The 25281-nt window shown below is 49.3% G+C and overlaps 1 protein-coding gene and 1 pseudogene across 1 annotated transcript in view; one reads left to right on the forward strand and one right to left on the reverse strand.

Annotated features, from left to right (window-relative positions):
• FLVCR2 (FLVCR heme transporter 2) overlaps window positions 1–24156 on the reverse strand; it is a 70600-nt gene extending 46444 nt beyond the window's left edge. Inside the window, exon 1 of the mRNA XM_028141346.2 lies at window positions 22952–24156. Coding sequence (XP_027997147.2) covers window positions 22952–23836 — 885 coding nt within the window. The 5' untranslated portion in view covers window positions 23837–24156. The remainder of the gene's footprint in view (window positions 1–22951) is intronic.
• Window positions 288–3427, forward strand: LOC129148917 (transcription factor AP-2 gamma-like; annotated as a pseudogene).
• Window positions 24157–25281: the final 1125 nt, after the last annotated feature.

The following is a 25281-nucleotide window of genomic DNA, read 5'->3' on the forward strand; positions in this document are numbered from 1 at the left end:
CACCAAAGTCACCGCCCTCAGACACCTGCAGTTCCTCTTGTCTCATATACTCGATTCTGTAATTCAAGCACCTCTCCATACGTCTAGCTGTTGGGGGGCGCAATGGTGACAGGTGTCTCCAACCACTGTCTGTTTTTATTGACCACTCCCTATGGGATTTCTGGTTCTTATGCAATGCTTAGTTTTGGGGTTCTTTCCCTGAAGGGTGTTGTCTCTGTAATTGATTGTTAGCACCTTGAGGACAGGGACACTGACTAACATTTCCTTGTGTGACATCTCCCCACACCATGCCCAGCACCATGCCAAGAACAGAAATGGAGCTTGGGAAACGTCTTCTGAATAAAGAGATGACGCTTCGAAGCTCAAACCTAACTCAAGTATGTCCAGTCTTTTCTACAGCAAACCAGTTGGGCACAGTAGCAGTTTGAAGTATTGTGTGAGTTGACCACCAAAAGAAAGCAGATACAAAGTGGAATAACACAGAGAAAACCTCAACTTTGGGGCTCCCCAAGGTAAGGCCTGGAAGCCATTGGAATATCGGCTCATCAAATTCCTACTCTCAAACCTACCCTCAGTGTATACTGAACACCTACTAAAAAGTAAGGGAGGAGGCAACCGTTGCAAGCCAAGAGCTCACATCACCAAGTGTATAAGCTATCTAATATACCTTGATCTTGACCTACAGCCTTGGTTCTGGGTTTCCTCCTCATCTTTGGGGGGTGCAAGGTAGCTGAAGAGCAGAGGTCCCCTAGGCTGTAAACAGAGAAGATGCTACATTTAGAGGAGGGGTCTGAGTTCTACAAAGAAAAAAATTTTTTTTTACTTAGGAATGAAAAGGAATGCTGACAAAGGGCTTTATTTTTTTTTTAGCTGAGCCTCACACTTATGCCTACTTTTAATCATCAACTCAGGAGGCTCCTGGTACACACGCTCCTCCTTGTAAGGGTCAGCGTTCCTCTTGAACTTGACCTCATGGTAATATCTGCAAAGGGCCAGTCTATGTCTACATGAGAGCAGATGTGAAACCTCCTCTGCCTGCCCTTTCACCGACAGCACGAGTCACTGCTGGCTTCACCACTCAAAGGTCCTTCTGATGACAGTGCTGAGGGCCAATGACCACAGGCTCGTAGAACTTCCCCAATGACTCAGCCAGAAAAGAGGAAAAATGAGAGGATGTCTTTCGAACCACCAGGCCAGCTAGAAGTGGCAGAGTGCAGGCCTCATTTTCTCCAAGTTGTTCATATTTGAAGTAGACAACATGCAAAGCTCCCCATTCAAATGCTTTGGCACTTCCCACCAACTCTGTCCCAGAAGCCAGCTCACAGCAGCCAACAGACGGGTCCTACTGTCCTGTGTGCTGTTGCCCTGCTCAACTCGACCACGCCCCGCCTTTTGACAGATGGTGCTAGAACAGCCTGAACCAGAAAAAGCACTGAATGTCTGCAACGCCATATGCTGTCATTCATGGGACAATAAATGTCTCTAATCCTCCCAAGTTTTCTTCTAAGTCTGATTAGACTTTCTTGGTAACAGCACCCCCCACTTTCAATTTTGGGAGGCGAAACGCAGACCTAGGCGGCTGGTTACTCAAGGGCAGGCCCTGGAAGAGCTGTTTGCTCTCTGGCCTACCATGAGCAGAACCAGTTCCTCTTACTTTAGGGCGTGTCTCCAGAGACAGACAGGGTGGGCCCCTTGGAGCTGTTTCTTAAGATGCCAGCTTCATTAGTTCACCAACCCTGCCTTGTGATCCCAGAGAGAAATGTGGGAAGGAAAAGAAATCTAAACCTTGCACCGAGAAAACTACTAGTCATCCCTAACACCAGACCTGGCCCTGCCATTTAGGGAGTTCCTCCCAGACCTGCTTACACAAAAACATGTCCCAGTGTCCTGCTCTGAAGTCTCCCTCCTCCTCCTCCTCCTCCTCCTCCTCCTCCTCCTCCTCCTCCTCCTCCTCCTCCTCCTCCTCCTCCTCCCCCTCCCCCTCCCCCTCCTCCTCCTCCTCCTGCAATCTTCACCATTAGTCACTCCTTGCATGACTGTTTTGCAGTCTAATCTCTCTTCCCTCAAAACTGAGCTCAGAGACCTTTTCTTCCACTCGCGGTTGTATCCTCAGAGCTTAGAATGTTGCTGGGCACAGAGTAGATGCTTAATAAATATTTTTTTAATAAACAAATTAAGGCTATGGTACACTGTCTCAAAATAAAACCACCCATACTTCTCCAGAACTGACTGCTCGAAGTAGCGGGGTTTCGCACTAACAGGTGTAGATTTCTTTCTCCAAGGATCGCCAGGACGGGAGCAGCCATGGGAACCCACCTCTCCCCCACCTCTCCTGGGCCAGTCTGCAACATCTTTATAGCTTCGCGCCGCCCCTCCCATACCGGAGTCTCCGAATACCAGCCACCACCCTACTTCCCACCTCTACACCAGCCGCTGACTTATTCCCAGTCGGCAGACCGCTACTCGCATCTGGGAGAAGCTTACGCTGCCATCAACCCCCTGCACCAGCCATGCCAGCCGCCAGCCACAGGCCTGGCCCGGCCTCCAGAGCCAGAAGGTGCCAGGCTGGCCTGCTACCCCATCTCTCCAGGCTGGACGGTGGCGCTATGAGCGCCCGCAGGGATGGCTTCCACCGCTCGGACCTGCTGCTGCCCCACGCACACGCCCTGGACACAGCGGGGCTGGCGGAGAACCTGGGCCTTCAGGACATGGGGCTGTTGACCGACGAGGTGCAGGTCCTGGATGAGCAGCACCTGCTTCTGCATGATCAGACTGTGATTCGAAAAGGTCCCATTTCAATGACCAGGAACCCCTTGAGTTTCCCCTGTCAGAAGGAGCTGGTGGGGGCTGTGATGAACCCCAGTGAGGTCTCCCCAGAAGATTGTCCCTCCTGAGTTCCACATCGAAATACAAAGTGACAGTTGCCAAAGCCCAGAGGCGATTGTCCCGCCGGAGTGCTTAAATGCCTCATTACTGGGAGGTGTTCTCAGAAGAGCCAGGTCTGAAAATGGAGGCCGGTCCTTGCGGGAGAAGTTGGACAAGATTGGGCTGAATCTTCCAGCCGGCAGACAGAAGGCTGCACACGTCCCCTCCTGACGGCCTTATAGAAGGGGAGGCTGTTCATTTGGCTCGGGATTTTGCGTATGTCCGTGAAGCTGAGTTTCCTAGTAAAGCGGTGGTGGAGTGCTTAATTAGACCTCATCTCGGAGGACGGAATGAGATGGCAACGAAGAAGAACATGCTGCTGGCTGCACAGCAAGTGTGTAAAGAATTCACGGACCTTCTCAGCCAAGGCCGAACACCCAACGGGAACAACCGGCCGGCCCCGGTCTTGGAGGCGAACATTCAGAATTGCCTGTCTCACTTCAGCCTGATTACCCACAGATTTGGCAGCCAGGCCACCTGTGCTTCGAAAATCAGACTGTGATTCGAAAAGGTCCCATTTCAATGACCAGGAACCCCTTGAGTTTCCCCTGCCAGAAGGAGCTGGTGGGGGCTGTGATGAACCCCAGTGATGTGAAGAAGAGTCTGAAAGGGGGGGAAAATCTCCAAAACCACTCTCACTGGCGTAGACGGGGAAACTCTCGGCCTGGGGGGACAAGTTGAGCTTTTCCTTGCCTTCCCATTGAAAGGCCTCTGTTGGCCTCCAGAGTTGGGCCTGCCCTCTGGGAGTCCTTAGTACTTCTCTGTCTCCTTAACTCTGGACAAGTGATCGGAAGGTGACAAGTACTGGTTCTCTATTCATTAAGCTTATGTTTTATTTTGAACCCCATTCTTCCTGTCTCTGAAAGTGGTGCTACAAGTTTTCAAACCTTTTTAAATCCATCCCCTGGGCTAACAAAAACCCCACCTGCTTAGCTGTTGAAATGTCAAATCCATGTGATTCAAATCAATAATAACTTTCAGTGTTAAGGTCATTGCTGGCTTCCGGCCCACTAAATATTTATCTTAAAAAGAAGCGTTTATCTAGCATCTTCAGATATCAGATCCTGCATTCAGTAGGAGGAGACTCTTCGCTTAGCAACTAATTAATAGGTGGTATTGAACACACTTAAAAATCCCCTTGTTTAAAAGGGGCTTTTGGGTTTTACAAAACACGTCGAAACAAAGCCTGCTGGTTTTATGTTTTTTTTTGTGTGTTTTTTTTTAACTTTGAAAATTAACTCTTCAAATGGAAGATTCTTTGAAATGACATGTTCCTTTAAGGTACTGAATCTTTATTTGCATATTTATTTCACATCTTGGTGATTCGAGTAAACTTGAAAAGGGTAGGCATGAAGCGTTTTTTTTTGCTGCCTGTCACCCCTAGGTCCCAGAGGAGCGCTGTTATTTTGAGAAACAGTGTGTCTCGTGTACAGATTTTATTTATGCATAACTTAATCGGGTCTGTAAATACGGGTGCACTTCTTAGTGACTTTTTGAGAAATGGAGTTCCATTTTAATAACTTTTAAAGGTGATGGGGTCATCTAAAACACATCTTTAGGTTTTATTCATATGTACACAGGGTGTTACAAATTAGGATCTTGGGCTCTGTTCTATTTAACTGAAGCTCTCTGTTCACAAAGCGATAACTTTGTGTCTCACTCCTGTTGGGCTAATCCCAAACAGGAGTGTGCGGTGCAGTGTATAGGGTGCCATGGAGATTTGGAATTGAACTCCCTGCCTGTAAATGTTCACACATTAAATTGTGTATATGATACCTGTACAATAAAGTATTCTCTATAGAAAAAAAGAAGAAAAAAAAGAACTGACTGCAAAGGTAAGAGTGCTAAGCCCTATAAGTGGATGTGTGGCTACTCCTCCAAGGTGGTCCTTCATGAGACAGACAGGCCAAAGGGATGACAGCTTTTACTCACAGACTCTCATTTGTTACGTTACCTGCTGTCACCTGGGGGAACCAGGAAACCTGGCTGGAGAGGATATAATCCAGGACAAGTACGGAAGTTCAAAAAGAGACAAAGACTAGATGGCAAATGGTGCAGGAACCTTATTTTCTTTTTCTTTTTTTTTAAATATATTTTATTGATTTTTTTGCAGAGAGGAAGAGAGAGGGATAGAGAGTTGGAAACATCGATGAGAGAGAAACATCGATCAGCTGCCTCCTGCACACCTCCTACTGGGGATGTGCCCGCAACTAAGGTACATGCCCTTGACCGGAATTGAACCTGCGACCTTTCAGTCCGCAGGCCGACACTCTATCCACTGAGCCAAACCGGTTAGGGCGAACCTTATTTCCTTTAATCTGCTCTTTATTTTGACATATTTCCTTTGACTCAAACTGGCTCACTCAGCGCCCTGACTTATCCACCTCCCTCTCTCTTGCTCAATCATTAAGCCCTCAGGACAAGGAGGTTTTAGTCGGCATCCAGGTGTCTTAGGAACAAGGTCCTGGGTCTATTGACTATAGAGACAGAGTTTTCAATCAAACTAAAAACAAAACTTTGGTCTCAATTGTGTTTTAGCTACATACCCAGGAAAGCAGATCCACAGAACAAATCCTTGTGAAGTTGGACAGGACAGAAAACTCCATGGCTGACATCAGGACCAGATGCAATGACCAATGACCCCCTACCCCTAGTACCAGCCAATCAGTAGAGACCATGACCCTAACTCCTGTAGTCGCCATGATTAATGATATTCCCCTACAGAATCCATCTCTTGAAAGCCATCAGAGAGCCAGGTCTTTGAGCATTACCTATCTGTGACTGCGGCATGGCACCATCTCCTTAATAAGTCCTTACTGTCTTGGCTGCAAACTTCTGTTTGTGTCTTATTGAGCTTTGATGCATGCAGGCAAACAGACCCCTTCAGTCCGGTAACAATGGCCAGGGGCCTGTGTGGTTATTTGCAAGGGACCCAGACCTGGTCCAGGGTGGAAGCACCCTAGTACAGGTGGTGAATTTTTGTGGAGAAGCATGAGAATTCAGGGGGCAGCCATTCCTGGGGCAGGTGATATGGTACCTACCCTCTTCCCTGAGGAGAGATTAGAAGAACTCTGGGGAGAGAAAGCACACCTTCACCAGGACTGTCTGAGCCCCGTTTGTTACCTTTGATCACTTGTGTGGTACAGCCAGGACCACCAAGCCCTTGGAACACTGCTCCTCGGCCCCGCCCCCTAGCTCCAGATGGCAGGGACTCAATCAGTTCTGGGCTGGGCCACCACCTCCACTTTTTCCTACATGAAGGGAGGAGCCATCCTGGGCACATGCGGACTGAATTGCTGCTTTGTGCCTACCCTTGGCAAAGGCCCTTCTTGGAATCAGAATGCTCCGCAGGACTCCTGGAGCCACCGCATGGCTCAGCTCACCGGGATCAAGCCGCAGGGACGCTCTGGAACCCAGCAGCTCTGGGAGAGGCTCCTACAGCCAGAATGACCAGAGCGGGTTGGGAAAGAAAGAGCTGACTGTAAAGGTCAGAATGCTGAGCCCTATAAACAAGGGTGTGGTCCCTAACCCAAGGCTGCACTTTACAATTTAGATAGGACATGGTCTGTGTAGAGGGAAGCTCTTTCATTTTCTGTGTCATGGGGCAAATCTAAAGTCCTTCTTCTTTTTTTTAAGGGCACGTAAAAGCTCGCATTACACTGTATTTCAGTTTTCCAGGCACTGCACATGCAGCATGTAATCAAAGCCTCAAAACCACCAATATAAGGGAGGCAACAGAGCCCTAAGAGATCATGTTGTTTTCTCCGTTTTATAGCTGAGTTCAAACCACTTGCTGAAATCATATAGTTTATCTGTGGCAACGTAAACATAGGGATGTCTGATGTTTCCATCCCTAGCCCTGCTCTGTTCTCCCACAAAACCTTGCTGAGCCACGAGGCACTGAGCAGACACATGTCCCAGAAGGACGTGGTCTGAGACTCGGGAATGATCCAGGCTCTGAGGGGATTGTGTTGAAAAAAGGCTCTATAATAAATCTGATCCAAAGTAACCTCCCAGGGCGATCTAATCATAAATCCTAACAGGGTAAATAGTCGTGCCCAGAACTACAAAAAGCTTATCTTTGCCTTAAGCAAGCCCTGTCTGCCTCTTATCAAAGTTCTTTCTGAACAGTGAGTCAGAGACAGTCCATGAGAGGAGAGAGTTTCTCTGTAAGTCCCTAAACAAACCTCCAGCCAGTGATCTGGACCCTGAGAACACAACTCCCTCCTGCCCCCACCCCACCCCTCTTTCCCCCCCTACACACACAGTAGCCTTCAGAGAACCAAATGTCAGCAAGGAGGACTGTCCTCACCGCACAGATAAAGCGAGGGGTTGTTGAAATGCCAGTCCCAAGGCCAAACAGCAAGCCAGAGGCTGAGACTGTCTCTCGGTGACCAGGACAGTGACCCTGGAGATGCAGGAGGCTGGTGAGGGGCTAGATGAGGGGAGGTGTCTCCAGAGAACCAGGGATCCCTGACCTTCTCAGGCCCTGCCCCCAGCTCAGCCAGCCCCTACCAGCTGCTGCTCTCCCCTAGAACAGGCTTCCAAGGCTTTCGGAAGTGAGGAGGTAGGTGGGGGAATTTTCTCAGGGCAACGGGTTGTGAGTAAAAGGTGAGGAAGAGTAGTAAGAAAGTTGGATCCAGATGCATTCTTCTCCCACCTGCACCCCCACCCCACTGAGGTCACAGCAATCACAGAAAAAGCTCTGGAATCTGTTAATCACATAAAGTTCTCTGGAATCTTCCTTCAGCAATCTATCATATAGAAGGCTAAGTGACCGTCCAACCATCTGACCACTGGTACATATGACGCACACTGACCACCGGGGCAGACGCTCAACGCAGGAGCTGCCGAGCTGCGGTGACTTGGCTGTGGCGGTTCTCGGGTGATGCACCCCAGAACCAGAGAAGAGGGAGCCCGATTCCACCTTTGGCCGTGGGTTATGTTGTTGCTGGGGCACTGTCAGCCCAAATCTGGTTTACTGCTGAGCTGCAGTAATTAATATTTCTTCTAATTAATTTCCTTTCAATGTGCATGAATCCGTGCACCAAGCCACTAGTGAGAAAATAATGCCCCAAAGATAAAGTGTGAAACCAGAACACCAGTCATTCATCTTTCCATCCAAATGCTCTTAGTCCCTACTTGGTGCCAGGAATGGCCTCTTCCAGTGTGTGTCCTAGCCGCAAGGTCTTGGGAGGGCTGACCTTTCCCTAGAAGGGTGGTGACCTGGCCTCAACCTAACTCACCAGCAGAGAGTAGACTGCTTAAGTTCCCCCAATGTATGACACTAGAAGAAGGATCAGTCAGCTGAGATGAAAGAAAGTAGCTGGAGTCTAGAGATAGAGAGGATGCTTCCGTACCTGTGTGTGGCAGGTAAGGAGACTATAGATGTGGATTCAGTAAATGTTTGTGGAGGGCTTATTTGGTTTCAAGGGTTTTAAGCTACAGACTTCCTCATTTAACTTTGGTGGCACCCTGTGAACAGGCTTTTTGGTGTTGTTTTTTTTTAAATTTTAATTGATTATAGAGAGAGAGGAAGGGAGAGAGAAACATCAACTTGTTCCACTTATTTATGCATTCATTTGTTGATTCTTGTATATGCCCTGACCAGGGCTCGAACTGCAACTGTAGTGTATTAAGACGATGCACCAACTGAGCTACCCAGCCAGGGCCAGGCTTTCTTGTTACAGATAAGCTGATGCCCGAAGAGGACAGGTGTCCTGCTGGAGGCCCCAAACATAGCTGCCAGCAGAGCCAGGTTCCAGGCTCCCACCCTGGAGTTCTCAGACGTCAGTGGCATCAGAATCCCCTGATGGAGAACCAAAACCACAGGTTCCCGAGCCCCACCCCAGAGAGGCTAATTCCTTGGGTCTGCCCTAGGTGCCCAGGAATTTGCATTTTGAAGTCCTCACCCAAGGATATTTTTCCATTGACTTTTAGAGAGTGGAAGGGAGGGAGGAGGGGGATGGGGGAGAGAGAGAGAGAGACAGAGACAAAGAGAGAAACATTGATGTGAGAGAGACACATCTATTGCTTGCCTCTCGCACAAGTCCTGACCTGGGCCAGGGACCAAGCCTCCAACCAAGGTATGTGCCCTTAACCAGGAATTGAACCCACGACTCTTTGGTCTGAGGGATAACACTCTAGCCACTGAGCAAAACTGGCTAGGGCAGAAGCTGCATTTTTTAAGGAACACTAGGTGATTCTGGTGCTGGACCACACTTAAAAAACAATTGATTACTGCCCCAAGGAGAGAAATCAAAAGACACTTAGCTGCTGGTTTCCCAGCGTTGTCCTAGGCAGGGAAGGTGTGAGAGAGGTGCACGCTCCTGCCTAGATTCTTGGTAGAGAAGAAATGGTTCTCTGAGTGAGCTCATTGGGTGGCTCCACAAAGCTCTCCAGCACCAAACAGGAAGCCCAGGACAAAGGTCTGAGGAGGTACAGATCACTGGAGGGGCAGCCACCATCCAAACAAACAGCCCATTAGAATGGGCCCTGCTTTGATGTGATGACTCATGGCTGCTCACTTCGAAAGTTCTCAGAGAAGATGGACAGGGCAAATGGCCTTGTGCACAGAGAGAGCTGGTCCAGAGCCACTGAGGACACCCCGCTATGCTAACACAGTAATTTGGGCTGAAGTCAGGAATTCTAGGAAAGAAGAAAATAAAAGGAGAAAAACTAACCCCCAATCTTGCTCCAACTTCTGTTGCCCCTCCCTTCAGGGCTGTCCAATCAAAAGTGGTCTCCCGAAACTGAAAGGGGCTGTGTTCACCTCTCTCTGGAGGGAATCAGATAGGATGGGAGCCAAAGCAAACACTGCTCCACCGAGAGGTTCTGAGACTCAAGAAGTTGGTGAGCAAGTGGAATCCAGCCCTGCTTCCCTTTTCCCCCTTCCGCAAACATAGACGGCGCTGCTGGTATCTGCCCTCAAACTGGAGCAAGGCCTCATCTTGAATTGTGTTGGCGGGAAGAGGCTGAGCTAAGGTTTTTGCACAGAATAAAAAAGAAAAGATGTCTATACTGAGCTCAGAAAGCAGAAGAGTCCGGGTGGGGCATCGAAGCCTGCAGGATGCCCTCCCACCCCTGAGCGACTCAGCAAAGAGAAAGGTCCTTTGTCCTGCAGGATCAAGGGGAGATGCTCCGTCGGGCTGAGTTTGGGAATGGTGTTGATTAGAGGTCAGGAGGCAGAGAATGAAAAAAGAAGAAGAAACACCAGCTTTCACCTTAATGCTATGGTTCTTTATCATCCCTGATGGGCTTCCACCCTCATCATCCTGCAGTCCATTCAGGCTGTTTGATGTTGGCATTGGGGAGGCAGGGGAGGGGGGCTGAGGGGCGGGGGACGGAAGTCCAGGGAAGGACATCCTGTTAATAGCACTGCTGGAAAAAGATCAAGAACCAGGCAGGGGGAAACAACTGTGTCCACCTGATAAGCCTGGGCGCCCCACTTCCTTCGGCACAGCCTTAGGTTTGTGAGACTGAGGTCTGATGTGTGGGGATTGGGGTTGGCCCAGTATCTGTGTCATCCGAGACCCCAAAGTCTCCACAACAGACAGCAGGTCTCATCAACCACACACTTGGAAACTAACGCTGTCTTCTAGCACCTGCAAGCCTTTGACCGAGCAGCTCTCAAGAGGGACAAGTCCCCATGGGAATACTACCTGGGAACTTCCTGGAATGGCCCACCCTCCCCTATTCACCCAACATCTCTTCACTTCACTCATTGAGAACTGCTATTAGCATCACCTTCTCAGGGAGCTGTCCTGCTTGCGCCTCACGGCGCACACTGAGGTATGCCCTACCACGTGCTGTGACCCCTTAAGTAAGTGCTGGCCTTTCCTACATCAGGAGCCCCTGCAGACAGGAGCCCACTGACTACCTCTATTGGTGATAGCATCGGTTCTTCATTGACCATTTCTTGTCTGATAAACTGTTTGCTGAAGGCCCTCCACTCCCTGTCTCATCTCCATCTTACCAAAGAAGTCAAAACTTAGAAAAGTTAAGAAACTTGCCCAGGAGTACACAGCAGAGCTGAAGATGGTGTTCTCAACCAGCTTGGTCTGGTGGGTCTGGCACAGTTCAAAGCACACAGTAAGGACTTAATACTCTTTTCATTGAAAGAGCAAGATAGAGTCATAGTCCCTTCCTCCAGCCACCCGAGCCCTCGGTGAACTCATTGTCACCTGAATTTCTTTCAGGAAATGGAAACCTGTTTAATAATTGGTCCCTCCATTTGTACTCGCCGGTTATGCCCAGAACCCTGAGATATAGGAGACATGTATCAAGGGTCCAGCTCCCTGACACGTTCCCCATTCAGTGGGAAGAGGAGCGGGGGGAGCGGGGAAAGATAAAGGAAGAGGGGGAAGCACAAACCAGCAGAAAACCAAGGCCAGTACCCAGTACACTCAGCAAGCACAGAGGCCAGGGATGCCTCCAAGTACGGAGACTGAGGAGATGATGGCAGGAGGTGAGCAGTACCCAGCCAGAAGGGACACCTCACAAGCAGTGGGGATATTTGTGGGTTTTTGTTGTTGTTGTTTTTGTTTTTTTTGGGGGGGGGTAGTGGTAAAATATACATAGTATAAAATTTATCATTCTAACCATTTTCAACTGTACAGTTCAGTGGTATAAAGTACATTCACATTATTGAGCAACCATGCCCTCCATCCACCTCCAGAACTTTTTCACCCTCCTAAACTGACTAGGTACCCCTTAAATAATAACTCCCCATTCTTTCCTCCCCCAGCCCCTGGCAACCACCATTCTACTCTCTGACTCTGTGAATTTGACTACTCTCGGTACCTGTGGTATAATAAAAATATATTTGGTCTTTGTCACCATTCCTGGCACAGAGCTCTAAACATGTTTGGAATTTCCTGAGTGTCTTTAGTCATTCATCAGGAGCCCCCTCCATCACACCTGCGTTTAAGCTAATGGGTCACCAGAAGACCTAGTGATTAGAATTTGGAAACTTTCATTCACACCCTCCCCCACCTCTAAGGAGGAGAGGGGAGCTGGAAATTAAGCTCTATAAGAACTCTTGAACAAGGAAATTCAGTAATCTTTTAGGTTGGTGAACACATCACGTCAAAGTGCTGGGAGGGTGGTGGTGTGAGGAGCGAGGGCATGGAAGCTTGTGCTTCTCCCCGAACCTTGCTCGGTATCTGCTCCCTTTGGCTGTTCCTGGGTTGTATCCTTTTATAATAAACCAGTAAATGTCAGTAAAGTGTTCACCTGAGTTCTCTGAGCCATTCTAGCAAATTATAGAACCTAAGGAGGGGTTGTGGGAATTCCCAATTTATAGTTAGAAGTACAGGTGGCCTCTAGGATTGGCAAATGGTATCTCGTGGGGAGGCAGTCTCGTGGAACTGAGTCCTTAACTTGTGGGATCTGCACTAACTCTGAGTAGTTAGTGCCAGAATTGAACTGAATTGTAGGACCGAGAATTGGAGAACTGGTTGTTGTCAGAAAAAAAAAAAAAGACATCTCAATACCTTATGTAAGTGCAATTATATAGTACTTGTGTCTGGCTTATTTCACTAGGTATAATGTCTTCAAGATTCATCCATGTGTAGTATGTGTCAGAATTTCCTCTCTTTCTTAAGCTAAATAACATTCCATTGTATGTATATAACACATTTTGTTTATCCATTCCCCCAGAGATGGACCCCTGGGTGGTTTCCACCTTTTGTCTGTGAATAATGCTGCTATAAGCATGGGTGCAAACATCTGTTCAAGTTCCTGCTCTCAGTTCTTCCTTTTTTTTAATTTTTTTAATTTTTATTGATTTCAGAGAGGAAGGGAGAGGGAGAGATAGATAGAAACATCAATGATGAGAGAGAATCATTGATGGGCTGCCTCCTGCACGCCCCCTGCTGGGGATCAAGCCCGCAACCCAGGCATATTGCCTTGACTGTAATCAAACCCAGGACCCTTCAGTCCACAGGCCGATGCTCTATCCACTGAGCCAAACCAGCTAGGGCTCTGAGTTCTTTTGGGTATACCCTTCTGCTTAATTTTGCTGTGAACCTAAAACTGCTCTAAAAATTAAAATCTATTTTTTATTAAAAAGGCTGAGTGGCTCAGTTGGTTGGAGCATTGTCCTGAACACCAAAAAGGTTGTGGGTTTGATCCCTGGTCAGGGTGAGTATGGGAGGCAACTGATCGATGTTTCTCACATCGATGTTTTTCTCCTTCTCCCCTTCCCCCCTTCTTTCTGTAAAAATCAATAAACATATCCTTAGGTGAAGATTGAAAAAAAAAAAAAAAAAAGGCTGTTCTTTTCCTACTGAATGGTTTTGGCACCCTTGTTGGAAATCATTTGATTATATCTGTGAGGGTTTATTTCTGGACTCTAGTCCATTGATCATATGTTTGTCTTTATGCCAATAGCATACTGTCATCATTACTGTAGCTTTCGTATTCGTTTTGAAATCAAGAAGTGTGAGACCTCCAACTTGGTTGTTCTTTTCCAAGATTGTTTTGTTTCTTCGGTGTCCCTTAAATTTCCACGTGACTTTTAGGATGCATTTTTCTATTTCTGTGAAAAATTATCATCACAATTTTGATAGGGATTGCATTGAATCTGTGGATTGCTTTGCGTGGTATTGGCATCTTAACAACATTAAGTCTTCCGATCCATGAACACAGGATGTCTTTCCATTTATTTAGGTCTTTAATTTCTTTCAGCAACATCTGATAGTTTTCAGTGTACACGTCTTTCACCTCTTTCGTTAAATGTATTCCTAAGTATTTTTGATGCTATTATAAATGGAATTTTTTTCTTAATTTCCTTTTTGGGTTGTTCATTGTTAGCGTTCAGGAATACAACTGGGTTGAAACACTGCAAATCCGGTTTTCAGAAGGGAAGTGGGGATTGGGAGGCACAGCATGGGGAAGGGAGGTGGGGAGAGTGAGTACAAAGGCCATGAAATTTCCCACCATTTTGACTTTTTTTTTTTCTTGTTTGGGCATTTGTTTGGTTGCTGTAGATCTCTGACTGATTTTCAGAGCTCCCATAAAGAAGTTATTTTAGCCAGTTTCTAGTTTATCTAATGTTTCGGGGCGGGGGCGGGCGGGGGGGGGGGAGGGGAGGAGGTCTGGAGCTTCTCAGGACACCATCTTGTTAATGTCACCCTCCGGGCAGCAGGAGGCTTAGTAACTAAGCAGTGCATCTTCACGGAGACAACTGAGGAGCTACACCAATCAGAGCTGAGAGACTAGTTGGCAGGGAACAAGAGACAGACAGGTAGGGATGGCGAGGGAGCAGGGGTCCTAGAATGACTGGATTCCATGGAATTAGCGGGCACCTGCAACAATGCCTGGCAGAGAAACAGGGCCAAGAGAGTCAGGCCAACCCCAGCGTCCTCCAGGGCAGAGTTGAAATTCAAAGAAAGAAAAGGATTAGGAGCATCTGCAGTGGTTTCACCTCACATTCCATCAGGGATGTCCCCCTCTCCCCACCCCCACTCAGGGTTTCCAGGACATTTTCAGAACCTTAAGTGAATCAGAATGCTGAGCCTCCAATACCAGCCGGACCAGGGTAGTAAGAAGCTAGGAAAAGTCCTTGGCAAGTGGAATGGGGAAACAGAGAGATGGCTGAACAAACTGGCTGAGCAATTGAGAGCAGACACAGGTCACCAGGACAGTAAGCCCCAAACTGGCGCAGGATCACCCCCAGGGGGGCCTTTCCTCCCCTGGCATATGGCTGGTCGTGCGATTCGGACCCTCCCCTGACCTTTCCCCCCTAGAGAAAAATTCTAGGCCTCAGGTGTATCTCAGCTCCAGGCCCGCCAACACTAGGGCCAGCTGGGGTGACTGACTGCCTGCCCTGGCTCTGATCAGTCACTGGAGACCCGGACCCTGAAAGGGCCACCTGGAAAACTGATGAATATTCTGTTGAGATCTCCCCTAAGACCTCCCCTAAACTCCCAGCCTTTAAAACCCTCACACAAAAAAAGGACCCAGTGCTCCCTCACTCTCCCTCCTGGGGGCACGCCCACACTTTTGCTTCCCCCTCTTCTTCCCACAGGCACGCGTCTCCTAAACTTGAGATTTGCAACCAGGGGAGAAGGCAGCTCGTCCTGGGCTGACCCCTGAACCTGCCCCAAGGCCCCCTTTTCAGTGGGACTCTCCCGTGAGCTGACAGCAGCCCCACCTCGAGCCAAAGCAGCCCCACCTAGGCTCACCTGACGTTCCTTCTATCCTAAGCCCTTCATTGTTCCGCTGTCTCCGGCTGCATGTTGTGAAATTTTTCCTGCCGGGAGTCAGGAACCAACACACTACGCCCCCGAGGCAGACGCGCTCAGGGCCAGGTCCCTGTCCAGTAGCATTCCCCCAAATCTGAAGGGTGAGGAACTGAGCTCACAAAAAGCCTCCACCTGCACACAGGACCCAGCGTACAGCAAACACCTCTTAAACCAGCCCTGACCAGAACCTGGCTCTAAGCAGGAGGGTGCCTTCCCACGGCCTGCAAGTCCCCTCTCCAGGTGATTTCAAAAAGTCTGATCGCTAGCCCCACCTGGGAGGCCAGCTGAAAATACAGGCGTCTGGGCCCCGCCCCTAGAAAGCCAGGTGAAGGAAGTCCACGTGGGGGCCCAGGCATCTGTATTTTTACCCAGGCCCATGGGTGAGGTGAATAATCCCCATTTTCAGGAAGCACTTGTCTCGTTTCCTCCCCAGAGTTGCTAACCTCTGACGTCTCATTGCTAACCTCTGACCTCTGCCTGCACCCTGATGGCTTTCCCTTTCCCCCCCCCCCCCCCCGGAAGGGGAAAGAAGAACTGAAATTCCATTTCACATTCCCCTCCCCCGAAGTCTCAGATGGGACAGTTTTATCTGACCTGCAGTATCTAAATACAGACTGTTATTTTTCTAAAGTTTTGAATCAGTCAGCAGCATTTAACAAACAATTCATAAGCCAGACCCAGAAAGCCAAATAGTATATGACTCTTAGAATAAGATCCTATGAGGTACCTAGAATAGGCAAATTCATAGAGACAGAAAGCAGGAAGAGGTACCTAGGGGCTGGAGGGAGGGAGCAGGGAGGAGTTATTGTTTAAGGGGTACAGAGTTGCTGGGGGTGATGAAAAAGTTCGGGGTATAAATGGCAGTTAACACTTACCACGTGAATGTATGTAATGCCATTGAATTGTACACTATGAATGGCTAAAATGATCGCCATTATGTTACGTACATTTTGCCACAATTTAAAAAACATATTTTACATTAAGAAAATCTGGATTTCTGGTTTCTCTTTAAAGAAAAAAAGAGGAGATCTGACAACACTGGGCCATGCTTTGGATGTCAGTGGTCGGCGGAAGCTGAAGTAGCTGCTGTCTTTAGATGGGACATGTGACCTCATGTCTGCTGTCACCCCACCACATGTACGATGTCACGTGTACATGACCTGGCACCCAGGAGCATTTTGGGACCTGCAGGCCATGGGTCCCGCCCATTCTCATTTTGGTCACCACTAACTAGCCTTGCTCTGCTCTCCCAGCCCCTGCCTGTTTGTGTCTTCTAGTGCAACAGGGGAGGCCAGAAAGTGGTCGGCCATGTGGGCGGGCGCTCCGGGTGCCTTAACAATAACAATCAGTGGAAGAGAACAAGAGTTTGCCTTCTCCTCCCCAAACTTCAGTCAGACTTTGAAAGACAGGCTCTCACATTAGAAGATCCAGAACGATAAGCCGAGAGTCTAAGACACCCCAGTGGCCATGATTTTGGAAGAAGACGAGGCTGACCACCTGCCTCATGACCCTGACTCGGTCTCAGAAACACTCACCCAGGATCAGCCAGTCCAGCCAACACAACCTCCCCAAGGCCCATCTTTATCTGCTAGAAGCCTTGAAGGAGTTTGAGAAAACAGCAGAAACAGAAAGGTTACTTTGATCTCCTCCCCATCCTTGCTCTTCTCCCCTGAAACAGACAAAACCCTCCTGTGAGAGGTGCCCTCCCTAGACCCCGAGGAAGGGAGCATCCTTATCTCTGAAGACAGAAGGAGGCTGCCAAGAAGAACCGGGACACAGGCCTTGTTCAGTTTCCCTAGTTCAGTGGTCGGCAAACTCATTAGTCAACAGAGCCAAATATCAACAGTACGATTGAAATTTCTTTTGAGAGCCCAATTTTTTAAACTGAAACTTCTTATAACGCCACTTCTTCAAAACAGACTCGCCCAGGCCGTGGTATTTTGTGGAAGAGCCACACTCAAGGGGCCAAAGAGCCGCATGTGGCTCGCGAGCCGCAGTTTGCCGGCCACGGCCCTAGTTTACTATAATTCCCTCATACTCCTAACCTGTCCACATTCCTCCACGATTGTCCACTCTTCCTCAAACCTGGCATAAAAATACACAGGTCTAGCCCTGGCCAGTGTGGCTCAGTTGGTTGGTCTTGTAGTAAAATACAGAAATGTTGAAAAATGCTTAAAGAATGTTAGAAAAGTTTTAACATGTTTAAGTTAATTTTCCTTAAAACTTAAAGTGTAATATTAAAGACACATTTTTCACTGCCTTGAAGCGTGTGTACCCCAGAGATAAGGATTTGAACTGATGCAGAGTGACTTGTCAAGATAAACACTTGCGCCCTGACCGGTTTGGCTCAGTGGATAAAGCGTCGGCCTGAGGACTGAAAGGTCCCAGGTTCAATTCCGGTCAAGGGCATGTACCTTGGTTGCGGGTACATCCCCTGTAGGGGGTGTGCAGGAGGCAGCTGATTGATGTTTCTCTCTCATCAATGTTTCTGACTCTCCATCTTTCTCCCTTCCTCTCTGTAAAAAAATCAATAAAATACATTTTAAAAAATGATAAACACTTGCGTGAGTGACATACTCTCCTTAGCCCCCTCGCCTTGTTCGAGATTAACATATGTGCATTGACGTAAATCATTGATAGCCACCTGAACTGCTATGGGTACGAACAAGCTTTAAATATGGACCCCTGCCAGATGACAAAAGAATGGCTAACAACCCCGAGTCGAGATGCGACCCGAGCTCTCGGGAGAGGAACACTGGCACCCTGCATCCGGACCAGACCAGCCCAGCGGCTGGACCCCAGAGGATAGCACCCCGGGGATCTTTAACTAAGCTTGTACCGCAGCTCAGGAATTTATTTGTGTGAGTAATAAAAAAGCTGTGTGATTTGCAACTGTCTATGTTTCATGTGGTGTAATTCCTCCGGCAGTTAATTGAATTATTTTGCGTGCCCTTAAAATTAAAATTAAAGCCTTTGGTTTTTTTGGTCCTAAATCTGCCCTCAGTCCTGCTGGCGTAGAGCAGTCTCTTCATCAGCAACTACTTGAATGTCCCACACCTGCACGGTTCAAGTTTATCTCAAGGGACGCCTTAGATAAACACCCCAGATCCTTTCCCAGGATCTACGTGGGACAACTGGGCATCATCCTGGACGCCGAAAGGTTGCCAGTTCGATTCCCAGACAGGGCACATGCCTGGGTTTCGGGTTCAATCCTCATGTTTCTTTCTCTTCCTCTCCCTTCCTCGCTAAAAATCGATGAAAATATTTTTTAAAAATACACAAGTCTAACTATTCTTCATTTTCTTATGAAGGCTCCTATGTCACATAACACATTAAATAAATGTGGATGATTTTCTGTTAATATGCCTTTATCAGTTTAATTTTTAGACCCAGCCAGGGACCCTAAGAAGGTCAAGGCAAAGTTTTTCTCCCCGACAAATAGCATTATTGTTCCAGGTCTGTGGGCTCCAGCCTGACTACTGAACGCAATCCCATCATTTGTCAGGGAAGGTGGTTAGTCTGGAAGTGTAAAAAACATGCCAATTTCTAAAGACCCAGTATGAAAAAAGGATGTAAAATAGCTTGTTAGTAATATTATATTGACTGTGTTGAAATAATACTTTGGCTATATTGGGTTAAATAAAATGTACTAAACCTAAATTCACCTGTTTAACAATTAATTTACATTTTATAGATTTTTAATGTGGCTACGAGAAGATTTAGTTATACATGTGGCTTGCATTGGTGGCTTGCATTAGATTTCGGTGGGAAAGAGCTATTTTCCACAGCCCAACCAGCTGTGGCTTCCACAGAACTGATTTTATAAGGTAACTAGAGGCCTGATGCACAAAAATTCGTGCAAGAATGGGCTTTCCTTCCCCTGGGTGCTGGCACTGCCTTTGCTCCGGCCTGGAGCCGCCTTTCTGCTTTGCTCCGGCCTGGAGCCGGCTTTCCACCTTCCCTCACTGCCCAGAAGCCTGGAGCGGCTGGGGTGGTGTAGAACACCTGCGGCTGAGGCGATGCGAAATGCCTGCGGCTGGGGCGGTGCAGAATGCTCCCAGCAGCTTGGCGCCTGTGTACGCAAATTAACCCGCCATCTTTGGTGGGTTAATTTGCATACTCACTCCTGATTGGCTGGTGGGTGTCGCGAAGGTGTGGTCAATTTGCATCTTTCTCTTTTATTAGTGTAGATTGTTTTTTCCTTATATGGAAAACAAACTGATTGTTTCCTCCTCTCTTATTGGGTGCTGTGCTCTGAGCAGCCCAAGAGTCCTTGAGATGGCCCTTCCCTTTCTGGGTGCTGCAGGCTCCTCAGGGGGCTGGTGCTGACTTGAAGATTTCTTTCATCTACATCTTCCTGGTCCTTGAACACCAAGCTGTCACCAGACTCCAACACAGGCTTTCTTCTAACCCTTGCACAACAACAATGTGTCCACATCACTCAAAACCCCACACAGATCCTTTTCACTTGAAACAATGGAACAAGTGTTGCTAAAAAAAAAAAAAAAATGCCAGTCTGTTACCACTTGTTCAACTGGCCAGAGGGAACCGAAGAGCCTCAGCTGTAGTCGGAGCCTCCTTCCCTCCCCTCACCTCGGCTCTTTGGCTTTCGATGTCGTGTATATAACCTCATTTGACCTTTCTGTCTCTGAACCTCTCAGGTATGTGGGATCTCTGACTCTTTTACGTATGTGGGTTCCCATATGTACATATGTAATTAAATGTGGTTATTTTCTCTTGTTAATCTGTCTCATGTTGATTTAATTATTAGGCCAGCTGAAAGAACCTAGAAGGGTAGAAGAAATTCTCTTCCTCCCCCACCTAGGTAAAAGCTTGTTGAATGAATGAATGAATGAATGCTCAATTGAATGCAAGCAGGGCTGGTGCCTTCGTGGAGACTCTAAGAAGCACTAGAAGAGAGAGGTCAGAATGACCAGGGTGCCGGGGTTCTGCCGACCAGTGTGAGTCTGCAGGCCATGAAGAATGATTCGGCAGAATGACACTGAAAATCTGTTTAACAGCTTTGTGGCGCCTTTTTCCAGCAAAGCTCAAGGTGCTCTGTTGATATTTCCCCTCCACTAAGTCACGCTTTACTCAGAAAGCACGGTTAAAACACATGCTGAGAACCAAATATGATTTATCTCTATGAGAGGAAGCATAAACAATTCCGTTTTGTTTGTTTTTTCAGAATTTTTTTAACTTAGCACAGTGGGTTGAGCCTAAAAATATCAAACTAAATAGATGGCTCCGTGACACAAATGCATGCTGTCAGAGAGTTTTAAAATGTAAAAGTCTTAGCATTTCCTGGCCTTGGAGGGGAGCAGGGGTGATGAGTGCATAACTATTGTTATTAAATTTTAAAGATATGTCTGGTGTTAAGTTCCCTCACAGGTATGGGTGTGTCAGAAAGGGTCTGAAAACCTATTACTCTCTCTCTCTCTCTTTTTTTTTTTAACAAAAACAATTCAACATCATTTATTGTCATCTGGTAGTAACATAAGGGTATTGTAAGCCAACATGAATAAATGTTTAAGAACTATTCTCCCAACAAAGGGCACCTAAAAAACACAAACTGTATTGCTTCTCAATAATTTCTCGCTCCGTTAGTCATTTCTAGGTAGACACACTTTGGAGCAGAGTAATATTACCTCCTTTCAGCATGATCCGACCCAGTTGTTTTCTCAATGAATCTCTTCTGCAGCATCTAATACTCATCAAAACCAATGAAACAGCCTCTGCCCGCACCTTCACTGGTTCATAAAGCCACACCTGAATCCGAGATCTATTCGGCGAGTATCTGAAGGTGAGGTTGATGGGCTGCACCGTCGCTTTTTGGCCCTGGCCGTGGTACGAAGCTGCACGCCCCCTCAGAGAGCCACCTCTGGAGCGAAGAATTTTATATGCTCCTTCCAACAAGGAAAGAGATTCCTACGCCATCCTGCTGAACTTGGGAAAAGCTTACTCTTAATGGTTAACCAAACAAGCGCTGGACTCTCTCAACTCACCAGACCACCTGCGGGCTCCTCCCAGTTAGTCCTGCCCTCCCCAAACGAAAGGTTTGGGATTTGCAGTGACCCTTTCTATATCCTGTTCTACTGCAAATAAGGAGGTATCTCTCTCTGGAAGCTTGCAGGTCCTGCCCTTCACCCCCACCCACTGCTTTACCTTCTTAGAAAGCAAAAATCCAATAATGTCAAACCCAGCAGCAGGGCTGCAATGGGGACGTGAAAATCCAGTCACATCAGTTGAGAGAATTAGGGGGTTGGTCAGCGTCACCCTCAACATGTATTTTTATAATTTTTTTAATTTTTTATTGTTTTACAGAGAGGAAGAGAGAGGGATAGAGAGTTAGAAACATCAATGATAGAGAAACATCGATCAGCTGCCTCCTGCACACCCCCTACTGGGGATGTGCCCGCAACCAAGGTACATGCCCTTGACCGGAATCGAACCTGGGACCCCTGAGTCCGCAGGCCGACGCTCTATCCACTGAGCCAAACCGGTTTCGGCTCAACATGTATTTTTAGTTGCCCTGAACAAAATCCCTCGTTTCACCCCCAGACCTCAAATCAATTCAGTCTTCAGGATGCTCAAACCCACAGGTGGGAAAAAAAAAAAAAGCTGGGTAAGAGATTTCATGTTGCCTGTTTGTGTGCTAAAGAAGCGCTCTCTGTTTTCATTGATTGCTTACACTACTGCCCAAGTGGCAGGGCTGACTGGCTTGGGAAAACTTAGTTCAAGTCAACTTCCTGGTGATGAAGAGAAGCAAGGTGGAAACTGGCCTATAGAGCAGTTTTGAAAATTTCTGACCCAAATGAGAAATTTCTAAACGAAAGGTTAAAATTTCTAAAGGCAACAACAGGTAAGAGAAACGGGCCCATAGGAACTAAGGGGTACTGGTCCTTTTGAAACACACTGTCACCGCTGAGCGTGCTCAGGGACCGGCGGGACCAGGAGGCGGTGCTTCAGATAAAGAAGAGCCCCAAGTCTGATCTGCTTCAAATATCTGGAGAAGACAACCAGTTGCCTAACTCACTCAACTCCCTCCAACCACACGGAGAGGCAAAGAACTGTATGTGCTCCTTCCAAAAAGGAAAGAGAAGAGATTTAGAGGTGAGCTGCCCAGGCCTTTCCGAGGGTTTTCGTCTTTGGAAATCCAGAGGGAGATTTCTACTCCATCCTGCTGAACTTGGCTCTCAACCCGAGGGAAGGAGTTTGGCACAAAGCATTGTTCCCACTGCCCTGACTTTAGCTGTGTACAAAAGGAGGTAAGAACAGCGCCAAACGCCACCAGGGCCCCGCTCGCTCGGCGATACTACGTAGCACAGGGGAGAGTGCACTCTAGGAAAGCTGGGCTGCTCAGGCCAAAGACACCTGCTAAATTCTGATGGTCCCTGCCCTGGAGCTGCTCCCTGAGAAAGGACAGCTTTCCTGGAGTCAAAGGTCTAGGCTGGAGGACTGACAGGCTAGGAATGAAATCATAAAACATCCTATTTTTCAAAGCATGCTTTCTGCTGGGGGAAGAGAAATTGTGGGTGAAAGAAAAGACCCCCTCCTCTTATCCCCCCCGCCCCGCACTTCTCTTCCCCAGTCACCCAGTCATAATCACCCCATCAATCACACAAAACCATAAAGTCACCCGGAGTCACCAACTCAGCTGAAGTCAGAAAATTACAGTCTCCCACACAGTTCAGGACGGTTAGATACAATCTAACACGCTCCGTCCCGCGGCGATACCGTGGCCATTCCCCTGAACACCCACAAACTCTTCTACCCACCTGATTGCCAAAGACAGCTATGGAGCAGGCCGTCGAAACTTCATTCGCCCCGAACCAGACGGAAGCGATGCGGGAGGGCATGCCCAGGATGAAGACCTGGGCCACAGAGCAGATGACCTGGCCCAGCATCGTGACCGGGAAGAGATGTGGCTTCAGGCTCCCTAACTTCACCCAGGCCCCCAGACAGTTGAGAGCAGAGCCCGTGAGGGCGATGGTGCGGAGGCCAAATTTTTCCAGCAGCCAGGCCACCGGCAGCAGGAGAGGGATGTAGGTCAGCATGTAGACCATGGACAGCCAGTCGATGGCAAAGGCACTGACCCCGTAGAAGTACTTGAAGATGTTATTGATGGAGCCGTACTGGATCCACTGGAAGGCGTTGCACATGGAGTAACAGCTGAACACCAGGACCACCGCCCAACGGCGCCTGCTCACCCTGATCATACTGAGGTCCTCGCGGCCGGAGCTACTGGGTTGGGTCAAGTCACCGGGATGGGCCAAGGTGCTGGGGAAGGCTGAACTGCTGGGGTTCGCAGAGACACTGGGGTGGAAGGAGACGCTGGGATGGGCCGAGACACTAGGATAGGCAGAGACGCTCGGATGGGCCGAGACGCTGGGATGAGCTGAGACGCTGGGATGGGCCGAGATGCTGGGATGAGCTGAGACGCTCGGATGGGCCGAGATGCTGGGATGAGCCGAGACGCTGGGATGAGCCGAGATGCTGGGATGAGCCGAGATGCTGGGATGAGCCGAGATGCTGGGATGAGCCGAGACGCTGGGGTCAGTAGGGACGGTGGGTGGGGCAGGAAGGCTGGGGTCCGCCGGAGGCACGGACTGCTGCTCAGGGGGGCCATCGCGCTCCTCCAGGTTGGGGTCTTCATTCACCATGACCACGGTCTCTCCTGGAGCCCTGGGCAGGCGCTGAGAGCTCCGGCAGTCTCACGGGGCAGTGGCCTCAGCTGGCGAGGCAGTGGCCCTGGTCCGCCCCAGAAGAAATGGAGGTCCAGTCCTGCGTGAAAGCCGCGAGCGGGGCTGCCAGCGCTCACCTCCAAACTTCTGCCCCCACTTCTCCGGAGGGGAGGGGGGCGCTGTCCTGACCGCTGTCCCCCAGGCCGGTGCCAGGAGTCCTCCTAAGGCGTTCTGGCCACGTCCAGCCCCTCGGTCCCGGAGAGACTGAGCTCCTGGCGCAGCCAATTCCCGGACTCCGTTCGCTCCCGGCCCGCTGGGGCCTCGCCCCTCGGGCGCACGTGACTGCCCCGCCCCCGGCCCGCCAGGCTTGCCCCCCCCCTTCCACCCCGCCTCCCCCCCCCCCCCCCCCGCCTTCTCCAGCCCCGCAGGCCCGCAGCCCAGTTGTTTCGCCATAGTTTGCGGGGTGTCTTCCTCCCCCACGCCCCGGGCGCCATGGAAACCGCCGGGTTCACCCCTACCCCCTGCACGGCCCCGCAGAGTCACTTGCCCTCTCTCTCCCCGAGGACCGCGCCGTCCGCCTTTCCGCTTCCTCGCGCCGGTCCGCGTCTCCAGCGCGCACCCCGGCGCCGGCGCCTCCAGAACGCTCAGGGGGATCCAAGAGGAATTCCCCCACTTGTCCCCACTGGGCTGGGCCCCTCGGCCCTTCCCGAACTCCGGCAGAACCAGAGATGCGAAGATGTCGCGGTCCGGCTGCGCTTCTGGGGTAAAAGGGGATTTTGCAGGAAACTCGCTTTGCCGGTTGCTTTTCGGGGCGCTCGTAGACTTGTCTGGGGAAGCCCATATCTGAACCTCTTAGGCAGGGGTTTCTGTGGTGAGGGACCCCGGGGCTGCCTCCTAGGCGAGGACTGGCGGGAGAGGGGAGAGGGGAGTGGGAAATGCTCCGGAGCCCGCGGCGGCTGCGAGGGAAAACGCACAGCCCCCTGCGTAGCCCTGCGCTGCCACCTGCTGGCCCCAGCCCGTTCCGGAGCGTAGACCGTCAGCCGTGGTCGCGGGGCCCACGGGCCTTGCCCACCGATCCGTGTAAGCCCCGGGGCGGGGTCAGAGCCCACAGCCTCCCGAGGTTCAAACGCCAGCCTAGCTCCTCCTTAGGTAGCTAAGGTAGAGGAAGGCGCTCCACCTGCGTCTCCGTTTCTTTAATCTGTAAAATACGGATGATGAAATAATAGTACCCGCCTCAGGGTTGTTTTGAGGCTTCGATGAGTTAGGACACAAAGCACTTTGAACGTTCCTGGCAGATAGTAAGCGAGCATTTCTTGGGTGTGCTGGAAAGGTAATCTTTGTTGTGTTGTGCTAAACGTGGTTACTGGAGTATCGCATTTAAGCATCACAAGAATTCTGTCAAGCGGTTATTATTGCTTGCCTGC

The sequence above is a fragment of the Eptesicus fuscus genome, chromosome 5 (assembly GCF_027574615.1).
Source record: "Eptesicus fuscus isolate TK198812 chromosome 5, DD_ASM_mEF_20220401, whole genome shotgun sequence".
NCBI classification, from domain to species: Eukaryota; Metazoa; Chordata; class Mammalia; order Chiroptera; family Vespertilionidae; genus Eptesicus; species Eptesicus fuscus.